Source organism: Lissotriton vulgaris, chromosome 10 (genome assembly GCF_964263255.1).
Source record: "Lissotriton vulgaris chromosome 10, aLisVul1.2, whole genome shotgun sequence".
Taxonomy (NCBI): Eukaryota; Metazoa; Chordata; class Amphibia; order Caudata; family Salamandridae; genus Lissotriton; species Lissotriton vulgaris.
Window position 1 is genome coordinate 829,639,372 of NC_141698.1, and position 16,331 is coordinate 829,655,702.

The following is a 16,331-nucleotide window of genomic DNA, read 5'->3' on the forward strand; positions in this document are numbered from 1 at the left end:
GTCTTTTATCAATGTTTTCATTGTCGTAAATGATAAATGGTTGTTTGTTTAACGTTATAATTTGGTTGGCATTTAATCTGATATCACTATATGTTCTTGGAGGTGGTGTGGTAGTAGTAGTAGCTCTTTTTGTTCGTGCTATAGTTCTTTTTAGTGCAAGAATATTTGGCATCTGTGTTGTGGCAGATTTTTGGAATTTCTTCTTTTAATATGACGTTGGTTTGTTTTTGGGAACCTGTGCTTGCCTCTTTTATATTTTCTAATGCTGTTCTAACTTCAATTTCTGTTACGTTTGGTGGATGGTTGTGTTCCCTAGTATAAAGTACACTTGCTTCACTCATTGTTGCCCTTCCATAATACTTGTTGGGATAATATTTGCAACATTTCCAATTTACTTTCATTCCATATTGTTTTTCTTGGGTATAAGTGTAACCCATGTAGCAGAGTAATAGCTTTCCTTTCTGGCTGGTTACAGATTCTGCTCCTTCAGTCATTTTGTTGTTTGTAAATCTACAAGAGATATATTTAATAGTTAATTAAAAGGAAATGTTTGTTTTTAATCCTAAGTAAGTGAACAATAGTCTTGTATATACTTACTTGTTTTGAGTTTTAGTGCCAATTTTGCTACAAAAGTGGCTACTAATAAGTGTAGGATTGTTATAAAAATTGTGAAGATACTTACTTATTTAGCTTTAGGTAGGGTTTTGGAGTAGAGTTGTTCTTTCTTAGTAGAGTATATTGTAGTGTTATCTGAAAAAAATAAGTAGATATGTGTTAGAAAAGTCACCATGTTTGTAGGTTTTAAACATTTTACCAGTTACTTTAGTGCTTTAATATACTTACTTAGTGAGTTGTATCTTTGGTATTCGGATTTTGGAGATCTGTATTTTGTCAGTATAGTTTTCTGTAGTGTTAGCTGAGAAAAAAAATTAGATAATTGTTATTAATTAGAACAAGTGCTATTTCTTGTCGTTTTTACCAGTTAATTTAGTGTTTGGATATACTTACTTAGTTAGTTTTATTTTAGATATTGGAGTTTTCTTCTCTGTTCTTTTTTAGTGTAGTTTTCTGTAGTTGGATCTGGATAAAAAAAGTCGATATGTGTTATAAATGTTAACGTGTGTTTTTGTTTAGAACATTTTACAAGTTACTTTACTGTTAGAATATACTTACTTAGTTTGTTGTATCTTTGGTTTTCGGATATTGTTTGCAGTTTTTTGTCTGTAGACTTTTCTGTAGTGGTAGTAGAGAAAAAAAGTAGGTATGTATAATTAATTACAACATGTGCTCATTTGTTGGGATTGTTCCAGTTAATTTAGTGTAAAACTATACTTACTTTATTAGTTCTATCTTTGTTTAAGAGTTGTGTAGTCTTGTTTTAGTTAGTAGAGTTTTCATTAGCGTTAGGAGAGAAAAGGTTAGGATATACTCATTATAACTTGTATTTTATTTGAAAGCTTTAAACATTTACTTAATATAGAGATGATATTTACATTTTTAGTAGTTTCTGTGTTTTAAGAAATCAGTTGTCTGTTATTTATTAGTAGAGTGTTCTGTAGTTGTTAGGGAAAAGGAGAAGTGGATATTTAGCAAGGAATTAACATTGTAGCAGTTATTTACATTTAGTTTATTAGAGTTACTTACTTGAAATCTCTTATTGTATCCTGTTAATGTTGATGTTCTTGTTGATGTGCTACAATTCATCCAGAGATGTATCTCCTTTCGTTTGTTTTAGCAAGTGGTTTGTGTTTAGTGGGTAATTGTTTATATAGAGGATTGTAATTAGTAATTACTTTGCGATTGGTTATATTACTAATTCTGTGTGTTGATTGGTTAGTTTGTATTTTTGAATTTCTGTTGTGAGTTTCATGTTGTTAAATAAGGCAAATGCAATTTACTTATATTTGGAAAAAAGGGAAATAATTTTATATAAATGTTTTGGTTTTATAATAGATAATAATTATTTGTTTTACATTTTTTTTAAATATAAAAAAATGTATATTTAAAAAGGAAGTGTGTATTTCATTGCCAATAACATTATATTTTGTACAAAAAATGTGTATATATATATATATATACAAATTGTCGATATATTTCATTACACAATATTATTGTTGACGATATTAGTGATTTCGCTATTTTAGTTCTTGTGTATGTATTTTACTGTGATCGCTATTTCTTACCATCGATATATATGTAGTCGATATTAATGATATCGGTGTTTTTGTATGTCGATATTGTGTTTCCGATATATTTGTATGTTTATAGTTAAGTATAGGATGTCGATATTAGTGTATTCGATATATTTGTGCCGATATTTGTGTATCACGATATTGTGTCTTTCGATAATATGTCAGACATTCGGCCCCTACCTCAGTGCCCTAGGTTGCTCCAGGGGTACACTGGGTTAAAAAAATAAATAAATGGGTAAAATACCCCCTTCCTGGGCTGGGGAAGGATAAGTATGGTATTCATTTATTTGGAAAACTTATTTCTGCAGTATGTGGTATGGTCTAATTACAGACCATTTGCTGCGAAGACCAGCCCCAAGTATGGAAATGTGCTTGTGCATTGTACACGCTGTTTTGCAACAGAAATAACATTTAGTAAGTGCTTCCTCAGGCCATTACAAAATATTTTTTTTAATTGGTACATAAGTATAAGCAGGCCATAAAACCCACAAAGTCTGGTATTAAAAGTTGCAGGGCATTTGGAGTGCAGCCCATTAAGACCGCTTCATCAGGGTATAATAAAGATGGACGAATACTTCCATTTACTCTTGGTACATCTTTAGTAAGAGACATTTAAAAACACAAAATAAATGGAGCTAGAACGCACCCCTGCCTTACCCCTCTAAAAACACCAATATCATCAAAAACTTCCCAATGCAAGTTAATTCTGAATCTGGCTTTCATATCTCTATGTAAGTATGCAAAAAAGTTTACTAATGTCTTATCCATTCCGCTTTCCATAAGGATCAACCAGGGACGAAATCAAATTGCTACGCAATCAAATGATGGACGGAATGCTGAATAAATCATACATTCACCCCCAGTCAAGAGATCTGGGTTAAATCCATTGTTCTTTTGCTCACCATGCCACCCCAGTTTAGACCCAGCCACATGCAAATCAGTCTTGACCCCTTCATGGGAACTGTCCAGACCGAACTGCCAAGCCAGGTCCTCCCTAGCCCGGAAACAAGAATCCTGGGACCGGTTTCTGGGTATTACCCTTCATCAGTCAGGCTAGCTTGAATCCAGTGGTATTCCTCCCCGGACTCGAAACAAGAATCATGGGACCGGTTTCTGTGTATTACCCTTCATCAGCCAGGCTAGCCTGAATGCAGTGGCACAGTGAGCAAGGGACCCACGTCTGGGCATACCCATCCAACTCAGTGTGAAAAGTGCTACGCAATCAAATAATGGACGGAATGCTGAATAAATCATACATTCACCCCCGGTCAAGAGATCTGGGTTAAATGCATTGTTCTTTTGCTCACCATGCCACCCCAGTTCAGATTCAGCAATATGAAAATCAGTCTTGACCCTGTGCCTCATGGGAATAGTCCAGACCGAACTGCCAAGCTAGGTCACTTCTGGACAGGAAATAAGCATCCTGGGATCGGTTTCTGGTTATTACCCTTCATCAGCCAGGCTACCTTTAATCCAGTGGCACAGTGAGCAAGGGGCCCACGTCTGGGCACACCCATTCCACTTAGGGTAAAAAGTGCTACGGAAACAAATGATGGACAGAATGCTGAATAAATCATACACTCACCCCCAGTCAAGAGATCTGGGTTAAATCCATAATTATTTTGCTCACTGTGCCACCTTTGTTTAGACCCAGCCATATGCAAATCAGTCTTGACCCCATGCCTCATGGGAACAGTCCAGACCAAACTGCCAAGCTAGGTCCTAGGATGCTTGTTTCCAGTCCAGAGAGGACCTGGCCTGGCAGTTCGGGCTGGACTGTTCCAATTGGGCGCAGTGTCAAGACTGATTTGCATAAGGCTAGGTACAAACTGGAATGGCATGGTGAGCAAAAGAAATGATGGATTTAGGCCCAGATCTCTGTACTGGGGTGAATGTATGACATTGTTCTGCATTCTGTCCATCAATTGTCCATTTTGCATGTCACCCCGAGTAGGACGGGTATGCCCAGATGTGGGTCCCGTGCTCTCCATGCGACTGGAGTCAAGCTATCGTGGCTGATGAGGGCTGAAAGACCCAAACCTGTCCTAGGAAGCTTGTTTCCAGTCCAGGGAGGATGTGGCCTGGCAGCTTGCGCTGGACTGTTCCAATTGGGCACAGTATCAAGACTGATTTGCATATGGTTGGGTCCAAACTGGAATGGCATGGTGAACAAAAAAAGGATGGATTTAGGGTCAGATCCCTGTACTGGGGTGAATGTACGACATTGGTCTGCATTCTGTCCATCAATTGGTCATTTTGCATTTAACAAAATCAAAAGTAGAGGTTAGGTCACCAAAGGCCAAATAAATCGTTGAGTGTTGTGCAATGGTATATTTACCAATTATTATGTTTACATTGCGACACTTTCTATTGTGCCCACATTATTTCTAAAACCAAATTGACAGAGGTGCAAAATAGAGTTTCCCTCCGTCCAAATTTTAAACCCTTCCTAGGATTTTCAGTATTCTGTCTATCAAGAAGATTGGTTTACAGCAACCTGGCTGGGAGTGGTCACCTTTTTTTAAAACTGGTACGATAATAGAGGTAGACCATGTGCTTGGTAACGGGGAAGAGACTAGATTATTTATAACATTAAGCAAAAGCGGGCCCAAATATCAGATTTGTATTTAATAAGATTAACGGGCACCCTGTCGGGCCAGGGAATTTATTGCCCAGGCTCTGGTGAATAGCTTCCTCCACTTAAAGCAGGGACAGTGTTACTTTGATTGTGCAGCTCAAATGGATCTTTGGCACAGAGAGTAGCTGTGTATATCACAGAAAAATTTGATTCCCATGCTTCACTGGTTATATTACAACTAATTGGTGTGAGCATCTGTACCATCGCCCGCATGTCTCCAGCCCAAAAAAGTTCTTACCGTTATCGTTCTTAAGGCAGGCAGCAATAGCGATTGAATGCCATCATTCAAGCCATAGCTCTTCCTTCCTCAGAGAGGTAACCAACTTATATTTTTTCCTAAGCATCTGCACCACATGGTGACACCTTGGTTTTGCCGACAGGGCCTTATGGAGCTGTCGGTTTACTGCTGAGCATTCATGTTTAAACCATCTAGGGCAATTAAATATAGTACGTGTGGGCACCATTAATGTAGTTTTAATAATTGAGCAAAGATTAGTGAATGCTGTAATTACACTGGGATTGAATTGATGCGCTGTCGAACAAACCTAAAAAAATGTAAGGTTCTCCATGACCATTTTATGAAACAGTTCAGTACAATCAATTCCTTACCTCACCAATCGTAAGTTATCTGCCGAGGGCTCCACATTTTTTGCTCCACCCTCAATTCTACACTCAGGGCTAGGGAAGAATTTAAATGCGTTGGATTATGATCGCCATGGGTTGTAGCATCAACTTTTGCATGCAGTAAAAAATCTGAGGCGATAAAGATGTAATAATTTGTGGTAGCCAAGCCCCTCCTCTAAACGTAGGTTCTCATGTGTCTGTATTACTGAGAGAAGCGAAATCCATGACATTGCTCAGGTTATCAGCGCCCCTATTGCTGATTTGGGCTCTGCTAAAATTACTAAATGAGGAGTTTGGGTGGGCCAGTTTGGCATTAAATTCGCCACCCAAGCAAATGCCTACTGTGTTGTCAAAACACTTTGATCTCCATAGGGCAGTGATATAGTCAAAAATTTGAATAAAATTAGTGTGAGGTGTACTATAAAAATCATTGTTATAAACATTTATGAAATACAAAGTTGTGCCCCTTTTAGATCTTATGGCCAGAAATTTATCATTATGGGTTGGTAAGACATTAACGCAGCCCCGCATCTGCGATATTCAACCAAATGGCTACACCTCTGGAGGGCCGGCCAGATTTTGGTAATTAGGCCAGGATGCCCTCAGGGTTACAGTGCGTTCTACATATGGTAAAAAGAAAATAAAGTGTTATAACATTCAAACACTTCAAGGTGTATATTTTTAATAGCCCTGGTTTCTTGAAACATTAGAGCATCATATTGCTTTACTAACTCCAACCAGTCTGCTAAGACTATCTTTTAGTGTTGGACCGCCACATTCCAGCTAAATATTTTCAGACTCTGATTATCATGAGCCGTGGGCCTGTGGGGGATCAAACCACCCCCAATAAAGATGGTGTTATTCAGTGCAGGTTGTTGAGGTCAGTTAATGCGCCAAATTATTCTGTTTGACTGGAGAGGGTGGTCCATATAAGGAAACTCTAAGAATTGTTTTTTAAAAGTAACCTAGGGGTAAAGACCAAATTTTTGTGTGACTAGTATTTAAAACTTGTTATTTTGAAAGGGCCCTTATTACAGAGGGTCTACGAAAGTTAATTACAACACAATCCCCATTGATGTTTTTGTCTGAACCACCAACCCACCCATACTACTGTCCGTACCATGATTAGCTCATCCATATTCAGTATGTTAAATGTCTTATTCTGACATAATCAATCCACACAATTGTTATGTAATTGTTCCCAGGTTTCACTCTCTTCTGACTTAAGGGGAGGTACTCCTGCTAACACTAAAACATAGGGGCAAGCGACAGTTGGCAGACCCAACACATCTGTATTAGGTCAGGGACCAGATCTTCTCAAGTAAAAAGAGGCAACTCCATTGCTTAGGTCAGAAATTGCCGATTGGGGATTAGGTATAGGATTAGGTTTAGGTTCCATAAAATTGGGCTTAGATTGTGGATTTGAGGGAATGGGGCCTGTCCCAACCGGAGTATACGGCGCTCATTGATTAGAGGGTTTAGCGATCCCTTTACAGTAGGGGAATGACCATCAACCAACTGCGTGCATTTCTTATAAACAGATGTAATTAGTGTGCCATCAGACAGACGCTATCCCCCATAAGCTGAACTGTTTGTGGTTGAGGCATTTGTCAAGTGATTGGCCATTTCAGCCATGGTGTCAGTGTTAGTGCTGGCAGCCACTTCTCGGTTGTGAAACCTACCCATCAAAGTCTCTAAATCATCCATGCGTTTCATTAAAGGGATAAGTTTCATATCTAACAGGTTACCAATCCGGGAGCATAGTCCATCAATAAAATGCGGCCCTATGTCAGGTAGATCAGAAACAGCTTCGATGAGGGTGTTAGAGCGGCAGTTTACCTTGCTATTCCTAGTCTTGGTTGAAGAGAACTGGGGGCTAAGTGAAGGTTGCAACCAGGAAGCTAGATCACTCCATGGTATGCCAGTCCATGGGTGCTGTTTCCTTTTAGTGCAAACAGGTTTCCCAGGTGCTCTTTTGTATTTTGCTACCATAACTATAGTGGGGTCAGTCAAACTAGGTTGTGTCATGGGGGAGTCACGTCCAGGGTTAGCAATGCTTCTAATAGGGGGCACAGAATTAGCGTTGGCTGCAATATGTGTAATGTCACAACCAACAGGTACATGGTCAGGTGCGCCAGGGGGTAGAACTCCACAACCAGACTCTGAATGTAATACCTTGCAGCCCAGTGACAGTCTACGCTCTGTTAGTTCAATTTCATTGTTTACGACACTGACCACCCTTTCCAACATACTGTCTATAGTGAGGGAGGAGCCCATGCATGGGAGGCCTGTTTGTTTCCCTATAATCACTTAATTTGCTAATGTCTGTTCTCACTTTGTATTATTGATGCTGATCCAGGTGAAAGAGAGGGGGTCAGCCTCTGTTAGCCGCTGATGGGCCCACTCTTGGACTCGTCTTGGCTGGGCACACGCCCAAACGAGTTTCGGGTGCTTCCTGTGCTGCGGGAGCCCACCGTTCAATTCAAACAAGGTCTCCAGACGCAGACGTGACAGTGGTTGCAGTGGTGGTCTGCAGCTGCTTCTTTGATGCTTCTTGGGGATTGTGGTCTGTCCCCAACTCTTCAACAATGACTCCCACACTGCTGGAACCTGCCATCCAATCTAAACAGCACCTCCAGATGTGGACGTGGCAGTGGTAGCAGCAGCGGTCTGCGCCTGCTGCCCGGATTCTTCTTGGGGCGTGTGGTCTGCCCCAAACTCCTCAACAAAGATTTTCTTTTAATATCCCTATCCACCACCTGACTTGCTATTTCAACCAATCCCCACGCCTTGTGCTGCTAGCAATATTCAGTATCTTGTTCATCCAGAGGTTCTTACTTTTATTAGATTTGAACCACTGAATACCCGGATTGACTGACTCCATCCCTCATTTTAAACACCACTAAATCTACCATTATGGGATCCAGGGATGTCGCTACTCCACATTCATTGGATAATTTATCCTCGAGCATGGCTAGTGTAGCAGGTAAAATGGAGGATGCCAGTTGGTGTTCTTTTCTAATGAATTTTAACATTGTTTGTTTATAGGAAAGCTGGGAGGTTGTAACAGTTAATCTTTGGATGAGTTTAGTTTATTCTCTGTCACAGCAACTCCTTCACTGGTTTGTAGGGCGATGGGAGGACTTTTGATTTTGATCACCTTACTACTCAGTTGTAAAATCATGAGAGTGGTGACCGACTCACCTAATCATGCTGCGGGTTTGTTGCAGTTTTCCAGTTTGCACAGACAGCTAGTTGTTAATTTTTATATTGCTATCAGTTTTCCGGGCTCTGATGTTAATCTATGTTCACCTAGGTGTTTTCTGAAGAAGAACATTGATAATTCAGCTCTTTACACCCCACTAATTTTGACAGGCAATTTTAATCTTCATCTTTGATCAACCTACATTCGAATAAGCTGCCTTGAAAAGTGGCGGTCTTTTCTGCCCCTTCTTGAAAAAATGGGCCTCAATCTTGCCCCTTTCCCCACTCTGTCATCTCTCTGAGGCCTAAGCTAATGTGTCTCCCCTGTTTAAATTTTCCCTACTCTTGGGCCATTGTTCCGAGGACCAAAGCAACACTGGCAAAACAAAGGTAACAGTGGTGGGCCCCAATATAAAAAGAAAAGACAGTAAAACAATATTAATTAGGGTTTAATTGATGCCTCACACCCGTGGACCCCCATGCCACTGCATCTGCGGCGCAAATGATACCTACTACTCTGCCCACTCTTTCCACTGGTCCATCACTCCTATACGTGAGGTCCAAAGCAGTTTGTCTGCTCCTTTGTGTTAAAACCAAAAGGGAGTAAATTCCACATCTTGCCGCCTGTTGCTTTGGACCTGGTCCCTGCTCAGCAAGTGTAACTAGGGTCTTAATGCATACCAGGCAAAAATGGTTCCCATCCACCATTTTGCTAGTAACGTAGGCAAAAGTGGGGTGCACTGCCCTAGTGCCTCTGCTCCTGCTGCACTAATGGTTGTGATGGCCATTTAAAATCCACATGCCACATAGTCCACCATCTGCTGCATATTGTATAGATTTTAACAAACAAAAAACATTTTCTAGCTCAAACGGATCAAAAATTACTAAAAAGTCAACAACACCTGTTGCTACACAGTGGAAGACCCATCATAAAGGTTGGCAGTCAGCGTTCTGCTGCTTATTGCTGAATTTCGGTGTTAATCTGGAACTAATGAGGTGAAATATTTGCCCACACAGTGCTAGCATGTGTAAAATTGATAAAAAGTACTGTGTTAAGCTGCATGTGTTGGCTTTTCTTCCACCATTCAATTTAGTAAGCCCTGCTACATAATTTGATCCTTCCTGGTGCATAATTCCAGCAGCCTTGCTTATACAGTGTATATTAACATTTTAGAATATTGACTTGCTTTGTGTTACAGGCTGGGACTTCAGAGCATTATAAATACAAAAGTTAGGATTCCGGACCACAAAGGCCCCCCCCAGTAACATAGCCACGGGCTCCTAGTGGGGCGCGCCCCACAATTTGAAGACCTCTGAGAGAGTGCCGTTTCGCTGGTTTGAGCGGTCTGTTTTGGGGCACATCCTTACCCTTACTGCCACCACTGCAATTTAGAATTTAAAATTGACTAATAGCGTCTTTATACTTTATTCAAGGTTATAAAAAATATGAACTCCAATTCATTTACCAGTAAAGCAGCCGAAATGTAAGAAGCCACGCCAGGGATTACCTAATGTAAATATTTGAACTGGTTGTCTAACTAGTTCTTTTGTTGCCCCATAAAATAAACGGAGGCCCTGTTGTCATTTTAGGTTGGCTTCACTGGCCTCATGTCAAACGCTGATGGATTATAACGTGGGTTGGCGACTTGACAAAGATGCTGGTATTGTTTCCCTAGAAGTGTCAAACGTTGACATCAATACTTTTACATTAAACAGATTTCTATTGGTCGAGCATGCACCGACGTTTGCCTTCGATTATAAAAGCGGGCGGTTCGCTTTCCCAAGATCAGAAGAGGAGCGGTGAAAGGCAAACCAAGCCACAAAGCACAATGCACCAGTCAAGAGGTGAGCGAGTTATGTGTTCCTATCCACGGCAAAACGTAGGTGATGTGGGTGGGGAGCCGGGGAGGAAGGATCTCAGACCTCATACATCCTAATCTCACTTTTATGCAGCACGAACCCAATGTATATAAAAATGCTGTTCTTATGCAGATCAGAGAACGTCGAAGATGTATGTCTATAGATGTGCATAATTGAGGAAGCGATTTGAATGCAAGGCAAAAACTAATCCATTCTGGAAACAGATGAATGCGAGTTGTCCTGAATCCTTATTTTGTGTTATGTCAACTGTAATGTCCTCCACTTCAAGTTATTTTGGATTTTCCTTTACTTTTCAATAGTTCTCTACTGAATCATTTTTCTCTCAATCCCACATACATTTTATCATGATAAACACAAAGACAGAACACAAACATCTCTAGAGGACGACATCTGAATGAGCTTTTACACCAGAAATGTAAACTGTTCTTCTGAGCTCACTATCCCAGATTATTTAACAAAGACATCCATTAGCAAGCTTTTACCAAGCCAAAGTATTTGTGCAACCTTCTGTTATAGTCAGGTGCTATTCACCTGTTTTCTTTTTTTATTTCAAAGATTTTTATTGAGAAATTTTATAATACAGTACAGTGGTAACGCAAGGGCGATACAGGTATAATAGTTGGTGCCTTGCAGCCTTGCTGAGAAACCAGGCAGGATAGGGAAGTAAACATAGAGCTATCGCGCAACTCCCCCACACGGTAATCAAGAGCAATCACCACCAGTTCCTTTGGCAGAGGGAATGGTTGAATAGAGCCCTGGAATAGGGGTTCTTGAACACAGTGCCTTCAACCAGCTCTAAATCAACACCCTCCCCTCTGCCCAAGGACTGGCACCTCCCCGGGGCACAAATGCAATAATTAAGGGGGCCATTGCGGGCCCCGGGGACAACCATCTCCCAAGGTCAGATATGAACATAGGAGGAGTTCCCACTCCAGGAACCAAAGATGGCCCTGGGGACCACCACCTCCAACGGCCGGCTCCTGCAATGTCCCGGGGTGTCTACCCTCGGTACATTGCAGTTTGCTATCGTGCTCTGCCAAGCCAAGCAAACTCTCTACTTTTTACTTGTGACTCGGTTCAACCATACAATACTATATCAAAGACAGGCAATACTTTACAATCTCATAGCGCACTATTCAATGAAAGACTATACCGAATTAAACAATGACAGACCATACCATCGAATTACACACCACGCCATACCATACTACGCAATGACATACCATACCTATAATTCTTATTTTACAAAATGGAATTCCTACACTCAAACCTTACCACAACTGTATTATTCAATGACAGGCCATTCCATACTATATCATACCATACCATACCACACCATACAATACCAAACCATTCTACATGGTGACAGGCCATACTATACTATATAATATCATGCTATAAAATGACAGGCCATACTATAAAATTACTGGCCATACACTACAATACAATGACAGATCATACCGTACTATAGCGTACTATACTATACCATAATGGGCCATATCATACCATACAAAACTATACTATGTGATAACAAGGCATACCATACTATAAAATGAGAGGCCATATCATACCATACTATACAATGACAGACCATACTATACCATACCAATACCACACCACACCATTCAATGGCAGTCCATGCCATGCCGTAGTAAGTCCTGTCATATCATTTATGCTTTCATATAAAACATCACATCAATTATCTTTATAAAACAACAACTTGTTGATTCCGAAAGAATTTGTTGAGAATCAGGAAAAGCTGTAATGTCACTCTCATATGCTTGCTTCTTATTATGTCTCTCCTAAGACAGCATGTGCACTGTTGCTTATGAGACATTTTGTTATCATAAAGGGGGCTTATAGCCCACCCATGTTACACTGATACCATAACACATCATGCTCTACAATGACATACAATACCATAATATACTATACAATGACAGGCCATATCATACCATGTCCTACTATACAATGACAGGCCGGACTATGCAATCAGAGGTCATACCATACTAGACAATGATGTACAATACCTTACTCTACAATACCGTACCTTACCATACCCTACAGTACTATCTTATACCTTAACAGGCCATATCATACCATGCTATACACCAGGTTAAACCATATCATGCATACCAATCCATACTGTAAAATGACAGTCCACACAATACTAAACAATACCATACCACAACAGGCCATAACATACCACTTTATAGATTGACAGGCCAAACCATACTATTCAATACTTTAACTCTCTTTGTGAAACAATGACTTGTTGTTTCAGAAAAAAAAGTTAGTTGGGACTTGGAAAAAGTTTTATTGCCACTAATTTTTTTAACTTATTAGGTCTCACCTGAGAGGGTGTATGCACTGTCACTTGCACTGTCACTTGCAAGATAGTTTTTTTAGCATAAATGTGTTTTAGAGCGCACCCATTGCTTACCATTGGTTGGCTTTATCATCACTCTTATTTGTTGCCTCCTGTTTGGTTAGCCCATGCCTGCTTCACTCTCTCTTTGCATGTTTTCCTCTACTCTGAAGCATGGCCTAAGTTCTGCTTCCTCTCTTTGTCAGTGCCCTTCTGCTGCTTGTGCTCTCTGGTCTAGGCTACTTTTTTTTTGTCTACTTGCAGCCCTCACTAAGATTGCATGTGTTTGCAGGCTGTCCCCCTCCTCCCCCAATCCCACTCCACATCACTGTCTGCCCCATCTCTCATGCCCTCCTGCGTGTTTGCCTGCCATTGAGGCCTGCCCTTCTCATGTCATAGCTTTACCCGTGCCACCCTCACGACATTGCTGCTTGTCCAGTCTCCTTACCCTTCCACCTCCTGCTTTTCGACCCCATTGTTGCTTGCCCTATCCACCTCCCTTCATCCACATTGCTTTTTGGCCCATAACTGAGACTCCTTTGCATTGTCATTGCTTTCCCTATCCCTCTGCTCCCTCCCCCCATTGTTGCTTGACCTATCCCACATTGTAAATATCGGTACAAACAAGCCCTATCCTGCTACCATAATAATAATTTCAATACCACCAGGCGTAGTTTTATCATCAACCAAATTGAACTGGCTGGCAACTCCCCGAAAGCTCTTTTTAACATGGTCCATGACTTTACTTCCCCTCAGGCATGTATTCAGTCTCTCTCTGAAACCCAGATATTCTGTGATTTACTGGTTAACTTTTTCAGGAGAAAATCTCCCTCATCTATGCAAAACTTAACATCTTCCCCTCTTCCGGAGCAGTGACTACTCATTCCAATGAAGAACAGCCAAAAGACACTACCTGCACCTTAGATAGCTTTGTACCCTTTGCTATGGAGGATATCCGTAGTTCTTGGCGTCCGCTAAGTCAGTTTTGCCATTGGACATCTGCCCTCCCAAAACAATGTCTTTGTTGGCCAGCTATTGTGCACCGGCGATTTTAGAGATTTTTAATTGCTCTGTCAAAACAGGTACAATCTTGCCCCAATGGAAGGCAGCATGTGTATGGCCTATTAAAAAAAAAACACCCTGGACCAAAAATCTCTGGCTGATTATCGCCTAATATAGTTATTTCCACTCCTTGGCAAACAGCTCAAACGTCTAAATAAACAACGAGTCACCTATCTTGAATCCAACCAAATTTGGATCCCTCTCAATCAGCTTCCGTCCGGGTCAAAGCACAGAAACGGCTCTCCTGGCCGTAACAGACTCCCTGTGCCTAGGCCTGGACACAGGCATTTTAATCATGCTCGTGTTATTGGATCTCTCTTCAGCCTTTGACACAATCTCCCACTTGAGGATGCTGGAAATGCTGCGAGAGATTGGTATACAAGGCATTACACTTAAATGGCTCCACTATTTTCTGACAGATAATTATCAAACTGTCATTCTTGGCCCTCACTCCTCCTGCAAGACAATCCTAGACGAGGGTGTGCCGCATGGCTTGTGCCTGATCCCCTACTTGTTTAATATTAATATTGCTCCCCTCGCCAGGATTGCAGAAAGTTTTGGTTTCGAAATAAGCACAAACGCAGATGACACCTAGCTGATGTTTACTTTTGGTCCTGATCTGACAGCATGAAAAAAGCGTTTTGCCCTCGGCATGTTAGATATCTCCGATTAGATGAATAAGAACTGTCTCGAATTGAACACAGATAAGGCGGAGATCATGCTTTTTGGAAAAGCACCCTCTATCTGGACCGACGATTGGTGGCCCCATCAACTGGGTCACACTCCTGTGCTCAAACAAGGGGTAAAGAATCTTGGCATGAAAATTGATCAAGCCTTAATGATGAAAGAGCCCATCTTGGCAAATACTTGAATTTTCTCCCACAATATGTGCCTTCTGCGCAGTATTCCCCTACCTTCCAATCTCTGCCCAAAGACCTCTGGTCCAAGCCTTAGTAATTAGCAGGCTAGATTATAGCAATGCTCTTTTGACAGATGCCAATAAGACTTTAGTTGCCAAATTCCAGGTTGTTCAAAATACTGCAGCCAGGCTCATTCTTAATTGCCCTCCCGGCACTCCCTCGGCTCCTTTCCTGAAGGAATTACACTGGCTGCCAGTGAAGAAACGCTCCTGTTTTAAGATCTGCTGCCTCACATGTAATGCCCTAAAAGGCAATGGTCCACTTTATCTGCAAATAAAAGCATACTTACCCGGAAGTAACTTAAGATCTGCCAATAAAGTCGTACTGTGCATCCCCTGCATTCGCCTGACCCACAGCAGGGGAAAGGCCTTCTCTTACCTTGCTCCTTTGAACTGGAATAAGCTTCCGCTTTATGTTCGCACTTGCACAAATTACAGCAAATTCAGGAACTTACTTAAAGCTCATCTTTTCTGAATTCTTTCCCCTCCCTTCTGTACTTGTTTCCACGACAGCGCTGAGATGCCCCTATGTGATTTGTTGCACTATATTAAGTATCCATAACATAACATTGTTGCTTGCCTCTTACCCCCATCCTCTTCTAATCCCACACCCATCATTGCTTGCCCCGTCCCCCAACTATGCTGCTGTACAACATGGCTAAAACACATAGGCAACACCTATTGGCTTTGCCTATTCTTGCTTATGATATATGTTGTTGCAACCAGGAGACAGATACAATCATAAAAGAATCAAACTCCAAAGAAGTATTCATGATGATCGCACTAGGGGCCATATGTACAAAAGGTTTTAGCATTTGCAAATGGTGAATCAGGCCATTTGAGACCACTAAATAGCCTTTAACACGTTCTAACGTTCCTTGCGAGACGATAACCTACTACTGACATGCAAAATAGGGTTTGCGAGTTGGTATTAGGAAGGGGTGTGTCAAGGGCTTCTCTTTCGAACAGAGACGAGTCGCAGTGGGATGTATAAATGTCTTGCAACCAGAATGTGGTCGCAAAACATTTGAAATTTGCCACCTATTTTCAAGTAGGTGGTAAGCCAGTCGCAAACGGGAAGGGGTCCCTAGGGGACCCCTTCCTCTTTTTGAATGGTTGCAAAACATTTTTAAAGAGCAAACAGTGGTCCCACGGACCACTTACTACTCTTAAACAATGAACCTAAAACGTTTAACTTTTCTTTTGAAACACGTCACTTTTTCTTTTAAAGGAACATGCTTATTTAAAAGCAAACACAAACATTGTGTTCTGCTGTCCCCACCAGGCCACCATCCCTGTGTTTTTAGCAATTCCCAATGGGTTGCAACTTGCGACCTACCTCATGGATATTGATGAGGTAGGTCAATTGCAACCCCATTAGAAATCGCTTAATGTGTCTGAGAAAAACATTTGTACATCGAATTTTGTGACTTAATTTGTGAG

The 16,331-nt window shown here is 41.1% G+C and overlaps 1 protein-coding gene across 1 annotated transcript in view; it reads left to right on the forward strand.

The window, feature by feature from the left end:
• Window positions 1-10,451: 10,451 nt before the first annotated feature.
• TGM4 (transglutaminase 4) overlaps window positions 10,452-16,331 on the forward strand; it is a 192,378-nt gene continuing 186,498 nt past the window's right edge. Inside the window, exon 1 of the mRNA XM_086941753.1 lies at window positions 10,452-10,503. Within this exon, the coding sequence (XP_086797879.1) occupies window positions 10,488-10,503 (16 nt within the window). The 5' untranslated portion in view covers window positions 10,452-10,487. The remainder of the gene's footprint in view (window positions 10,504-16,331) is intronic.